Below are 7,111 nucleotides of genomic sequence, written 5' to 3' on the forward strand. Positions count from 1 at the left end.
GCATCAAGTTCCGGACGATGATTTTTCCATGCATTTGCAATGAGAATGACCCTTTCTAATGATGGTCTCGATGGTAGGCATTTCTGGAGCTTGCCACCATCTTTCGCAATAAAGAAACCTTCCCTATCTTTGGCTGGAGTTGAAACATATCTTTTCTATTAACGACCTGGAACATTTATAGAGGGATGTGCGCAAAGGTAAATTGGTAACGGAACTGATTAACAGCTACAAGGAAATTTGGATGAAGCCATCCATGACTCTGCATTATGTGAGTATGATTCTTCCTCCCTCCCTTGTTAGTTATTGACAACTCCGCTAATTCATTTCAAACTGCCTATTTTGATTTAAGGCTACTTTCCGATTAAAGAACATTCAGACCACTGGTATCTTGCAATGATCGGATTTAGAGAGTGAGTGATATATCTTTTGGACTCATGCACCGGTGAAGAAGAGAGCATAAATAGGAGAGCTTTCATCCGCAATTTAGTAAAATGGCTTTCCCCTAAATTGTCTCGTTGGCTCAGCACAATCTGATTGGTATTGTTTATAATCCTTGAATCCTATTTCTGTGTAGGGAGATACGGTGTCTCGCATGATTGGCAACCCGTCATACCCAATTGAGTTTTCTAGAATAACCGACGACCTTATGAACTTCAGAATCTCACTAGGAGAGAGTTCCTTCTTGCCAACAACGGTAATAGAGCAGTAACTAAACTTGCTGAATAATATCCAGCTTTCATCTAAAACATGAGGTCACAAGTAATGTTTTCAAAAAAAATTATAGTCTTTGTGTTTTATTTTTCGAGCATGCCTTGTGGACATTTTGGCAAGGCAACTTGAGTAATTAACAAGTTCACCGTGACAGTGACACATGAGCTGTTTTAGTTCTAAACTGGATGACTATGGGTGATATGTTTCAACACAATCTTCATCACAAAGTAGGTCAATAACCATTACGAACATTAATCTTTGTTTACGTAGGGGAACCCCATCTTATGCTTCAGTATTCTCCAACTATTTCTTTATTTTATGTTGCAGATGAATGAATACATGGTCAGAGGACACACGACACTTGCATTACTGATGGCTCCATTCAATGAGGTGAGGCATTGGATGCCGAAATTGAAGTAAATCTAGCAGATTGCGGAGCAACAAATGGCATTTTTCAAACTTGTTGTTTTAGGAGTATGCATTTCCTATGTTTCAATCGGACCACCTTTTGGACTAGTAACATGTGGCCAAGGACTACTTATTATTACTATGTTGTGTTTTGATAACATTACTTATTTGGCTTTTCTTTACAACCTGATTGTCTCTTGATACCAGTAATTATGTGTTCAAACTTATTATTACTAATTAGAATTACTAGGCCTCCAAATTAGAGTACAAAAGAGTTCATGAAGGTTAAATTATTATAAGTTGGACAAGTAAAAGAGAAGTTAAATGCAATAGTATGACAAGAAAGATAATAATTTTTGTGGTCATGACATGGAGAGAAACCTATAAAAATAATTTTTTACTAAAATTTTCTTTAATGCAACTGTTTACAAGGCTTTTTGGTTGCTGTTATTAATAATAAAAAAATATACTACATTATTAATAAAAAATGTACAAGTGTATTAGCCCATACATTATTGAGGGATATGTGCAGTGGTAAGCCTTTTGCTCAGGTCACAACAAAGACAAACTAAGTGTGCCACAACAAAGCCAATCATGCTCCAAAATTAAGTTAAGCAGATCCTCATGTCAAGGTCACAATAATAACACCATAGACCCAAACTACATCAGCAAGGTACCTTCACAAATGGTTAACTTATATAATAAAAAAATTCCCTAACAATAAATCATAATAATTGAACCACAATTATATTTGTTCTACTCATGCCAACTATGATAAGGATCCGTCAATGGCACTTGGAACTCCTCTTCATCTAGAGAAAAGTGTTCCTCTTGCCCTAGGGTTCAGAGTGGTAATGAGGATACTCCTGTATCAGATAATACGTATTTAACTTAATATCATCATAGAGACAAACTAAAACAACTGAATTAAAAAAAAAAACTAAAGAACAAACATCATCAACTTCCTCCCCAAAGTTAGGAGTGTAGTAGTTATCTTCATCGACACCTTCCTCGTGGCTAGGCTGCTTCTGCTGGCCCTGCCGGCGATTTGACTGGCAAGAAGTTTGATTATGCCCAACCCAACGACAAACACTGCACCGTCTCACGCCCCTAACCAAGGTACGGTTAACTGAGTCCTTCTTTGGCCTTTTTTGCGACGCACAACAAGTGGGTCTTGAACGCACCCCTCGAGTGTGGACGATTGGCCCACAACCACGGTTGACGAAGGCCCAACTTCGGTATCGTATTTTAATTGATTGATCTCGCTGCGTACCTTCTCAGTTACTGTTGTAAATTGATCTTCTCTCACTGAAGCAAGCACACACATCTCCCTACGTAGGTCGTTCAGCATCCAATTACGACAACTTACCATAGAGTCCCAACAAAACGGTCCCTTCTTAACATATTGCCTCACCTTCGACCAAGCGTTCTTAGACCACCTCCCCAAAACAAGACTCGTTGGAATTTCCATGAAATCAAGATATACAAAAAGGGCCACAATATGATAGCATGGTATTCCAAGGGATTCCATCCTTAAACAAGAGCACTTAAATATCGAACCCTTGGGATAGTGCAAAACATGCCAGTAGTTATGTGAATTGCCCGACCGTGAAATGGTGTATATGTCCGATGTCGGAGTCAATGTACAAGACTAGACTTTTAATGTACATGCACGGGACATCATGGGCCGAAACAAGAGAAATATCTCCCTAGTTAGTAACTTTGCAACAGACCTTTTCAAATCATGTAACGGACCTTGAAACACCAAGTGTCCAACCACGCTATGCATATCGGATTGTGTCTCCCGAGATCTCATCTCTGATACACAGCGAAAATATTGTTCAACAAAGTCTCTCAAATTATGGCGGGAGTGGACAAACTTACCAAGCATCGAATGCAAACCTTTGCATCTTGATGTTGTCCAAAATCCATCGAAAAAGTGGCCACGAATGTGAGCCATTGCCCACATTTTCCTCCGGTCATAAAGGTCACAGACCCACTGATTATCCTGAAACTGAAGCTCAGTGACCAATCTCTCCCACCTAGCTTCAAACTCTGAAACCTCATAATAAAAAAGCATGCATTTCTTAAACTCGAAAGTGAATGCTGGATTTGCCAAAATCAATGTTGCATTTAGAAGGAGATGCCATGCACAGAGACGATGATAAGCCATAGGAAATATTTTTTCAATCGCCTTTCTCATTGCCCTGTGCCCATCTGTGATAACACACTCAGGAGCTTTTTCCTTCATAGCTTCCAAAAATCTTTCAAGTAGCCCCGAATATGTCTCCTCACTCTCATTTGCAACAAGGGCAGCAGCGAAAACAATAGTTTGGTTATGGTGATTTATGCCAAAAAACACAATCAGTGGGCACATGTACTTATTCTTCCGATAAGTTGCATCAAATGCTACAACATCTCCGAACACATGGTAATCTAATTGACTACAGTTATTAGACCAAAAAAGGTGCACCAAACGACCCTCTTTATCTGCTAAGTAATACACAAACGTTCCAAGATTCTCCTCTGCATATGATTCCAACCACCGAAGACAAAACACCACATCGCCCTCTATTAGCTTTCTCTATTTATCAATCTAGTTGTACATGTCTCTCTTCAAAAATGGTACATTTTGGAAACCCCCTGCAGTATGCACAAATGATGAATATATCTGTGGTGTTTTAATCCCAACTTTCAACATCATGTTCATTTGATCAATTGCGGTAGCATTCATCTTCCTATGACTAGGGAGCATAAATGTAAGTGTTCTATCGAGCATCTCGTGGTTGTGAACATTATCAAAGTATGAAATAATCCATCTACATTGAACACGCATTTGTGCCAAACAGCCACATCTAGTTCTCAGGCTTAGGCTCCCGCTTACGTTCGTATGCCTCCTTATCAGCAGCAAATTCTCTGAACCCCTGCCTAAAGCAAACAAACTGCTATTGTGTCGCCTGTTTCTTGGCATTTCGCCTTAGCCTGGTCTTCCTTGCGGCAAACCCATTCATTTTTGCATATAAATTGTAGAAAGCAAAAGCTACATGTCGATCGGGAAAATGTAGCAATCTCATCTAATCAAAAGTTATTTCTTTAAAGTTAATTCTGTCAAAGTCAGCAATCCCATCAATGCCTCTGTCTTCCCAGTTTTCGTAAAATTCATCACCAACATTGTAGCCACAATACCCGTCCATATTCGCATATTCACCTGTCTCCGATGAAGGTTCATCACCTACACAAACATCTAGGTCATCGGAAAACAGTTCTTCTTCGTTCCCGACAAACAAATCTTCATCGGCCATAGCCGCTACAGCATGAACTAACGAGGCTACATCTTCCTCTTCCATTCTAGCAACAACCTATAAAGAAAATTTTGCATTTAAAAAAATGAAGACATGTTGTAAATATAAAATCACTCTAAAATAACAGAAAAAGAATCATCTTTCCACATGTATGTCCACATTTAACACAAGAAAACCTCCATATGCATAGTTACTACATCTGGATCATCAATCCCTATGGGATTCTTCAAACAGATTATCCTATCAACCTCATCACCTTTAAGTTCCTCACCACCAGAAGGAAGGACATGACAAAAGATATAAGAGTACGTCTTACCTAAATGCTGATTCATTCATGAAATCGGAATTAGACTGCATGTACTATATTCAATGAGAAATCTTATGCTTGTGCAACTTAACAACACATAATCCACCTTATATGAAGCTAAGCAAGGACTAAAGAACTTTTTTATGAACCTAAAATACACCCACCATATACAAGTAACTACCTTACAATGAAGTTCTGAAAATAAATACTTCAATCGAAAAATTGACATGAATTTTTGGTTAACAAGGGTTCACTAGCATGCATTGAAAAACCTGTTCAATCAAAATTTGGTGTCAAAGAGGAATATTGAGACATAGTAGACAAAAAGAAAAATGCAGCAGCCTTACACCAATACGAAGTGTAAGTTGATCCAATACAATTTTTTCAGGAAATAAAGCGTTCAACCAAAATAAATCCCCGATAACATCGACCCTAACTTAAGCTCAAAAATATTTTAGTTTATCAACAAAGTACACATTTGCTTTACATAATAATATTCTGCCCATTTACCTTATTAACTTCCATGTGTCCTCCAGAACAACCAGCAACAAAATTTAATAAACAACAACAACTAATCACCTTATTTCAGAAAACAATAAATCTATAAAAAAAAATTCAAAACCAGCATACTCAAAAGTTAAAAATACCAGCAACAGAGTCACGAATCCATAGCTAGCAATAATTTCGAGAATGCAAAATCAATGACTTGATTTCAATTCACAATTTCACTACACAAAGCATAAAAGGAATAACCGAAGAAGTCAAAGCTGTGTCACTAACTTTCGACGAAGAACCAGACAGCGACCGGCAAAACGACAGCGACCGATGAGACGACGGCGCCCTGCTCCAAGCCTCGAACATATAAGCCAGGGCGGATGGGGATGATCTACCAACCTAGAACCCAGGGCTTGGGTTTGGGACGGGGGAAGGACGGATTGCGACAAAACAGTTGAAGAAGCTAGGGTTTTGGTTTGGGGATTGTTCGAACTTTGGTTCTGATTGTGAGTGACGTTCACGAATGACGGATTCAGGGGGTGTTGGGGGAAGGGGTGACGCGGTGGGGTTCTTTTTTAATTTGAACATTTTAAGATACCTCTATAACAAATAATATCTTTCACATGCTCAAACTTGTATTTTTAAAAGACCTGCCACATCACCTTTAACTGGTGTCAGAAAACATAGGCTAACAATGAGCCTGGTACAGGTAAGGCTAATGCTAAAATTCACCATCATGTGAGCAGTGTTAAAATTTCTTTCGATCAATCTTCTGTCTTTTTTCTTTTTGGTACTCAAAGCTTTCTGTCCTTGGCAGTCCCCTTTTGTCGGAATTTGGTTTAAGCGACTTCTTTAAACTAGAGAGCTCACTTTGATCAATTAGAGTATAATTAGGATCAATTAGTATTATTTAGCATATTTGAATATTTATTATAAGATATTACGTTTTTATTATTTCGATTCTATTAACACCTATAAATATTCTTCTATATATATTGTATCATTCTATAACAACTTAAATACACACAAATCTTTTTTCTAATACTCTCTCTTACCCTTTCTAACAACTTTAATATACTTATTTGGTTATATACTAATATAATAACCAATATAATTTTATTGTTAATATATTTAAATATATACAAAATTATAATAAAAAAAATTAAAAACACTTACAACTTCTTTGGGTGAATCATAAAGATCTTCATAAGATTTTTTAAAAAGGCTTAATATAATATGATTTCTTAAAAATTCTATTTCATTGATTTATATTCACAAAAATTGTGTTTAAAAGAATTTTTATTCTCTCCTTTTCGTTTTACAAAATTATATTTTTTCTCTCCATGATTCATTTCTTTTTCTTCATGCAAGGTAGACAAATATGTAAAAAATATCTAATATATTTTTTAAATTCGTTCTAATTCTCATAAATATACAAAAAATTATTTTTCCTTTTTCTCATGGTTCTGCTTTAAACAAATTATATTGTTTCTATTTTCCGTAAGAAATTGCATAGCTCATGCTAATAACATTAAGATAATTTATTTTCTCTATCATCTTTATAATTTTGAATTTTATTTAACTATACTATTCTTATATGATTTATAGATAACATGATTAATTATATAAATAAAAAAAGTGAAATACAATATAAAAATTATTGATAGTTTAAAATTAATTAGTCAACTAATAAATATTATCTGACTTTTTTATAATAGTACTGTTTAAACTATCTACTAAGTATTATTTTATTTTTTATATTATTTTTCTAAAAAAAATTATTGGAATTCTGGGTAAAGAAGATTTTGTGGCCAAATTTTTGTGCATATTACATTGATAGTTAGTGACAAAGAATATTATTTACATTTTTAATATGCCATGAAAGTGA

At 35.9% G+C, this 7,111-nt stretch overlaps 1 protein-coding gene across 1 annotated transcript; it reads right to left on the reverse strand.

Annotated features, from left to right (window-relative positions):
- Positions 1-1,955: 1,955 nt before the first annotated feature.
- On the reverse strand, positions 1,956-4,090 carry LOC110276767 (protein FAR1-RELATED SEQUENCE 5-like). The gene is made up of 5 exons (XM_021133877.1): positions 3,760-4,090; positions 2,853-3,645; positions 2,489-2,651; positions 2,073-2,171; positions 1,956-1,985 (listed from the first exon to the last, which is right to left on the reverse strand). The coding sequence occupies exons 1-5, from the start codon at positions 4,088-4,090 to the stop codon at positions 1,956-1,958; spliced, it is 1,416 nt and encodes a 471-aa protein (XP_020989536.1).
- Positions 4,091-7,111: the final 3,021 nt, after the last annotated feature.

Source organism: Arachis duranensis, chromosome 1 (genome assembly GCF_000817695.3).
Source record: "Arachis duranensis cultivar V14167 chromosome 1, aradu.V14167.gnm2.J7QH, whole genome shotgun sequence".
NCBI classification, from domain to species: Eukaryota; Viridiplantae; Streptophyta; class Magnoliopsida; order Fabales; family Fabaceae; genus Arachis; species Arachis duranensis.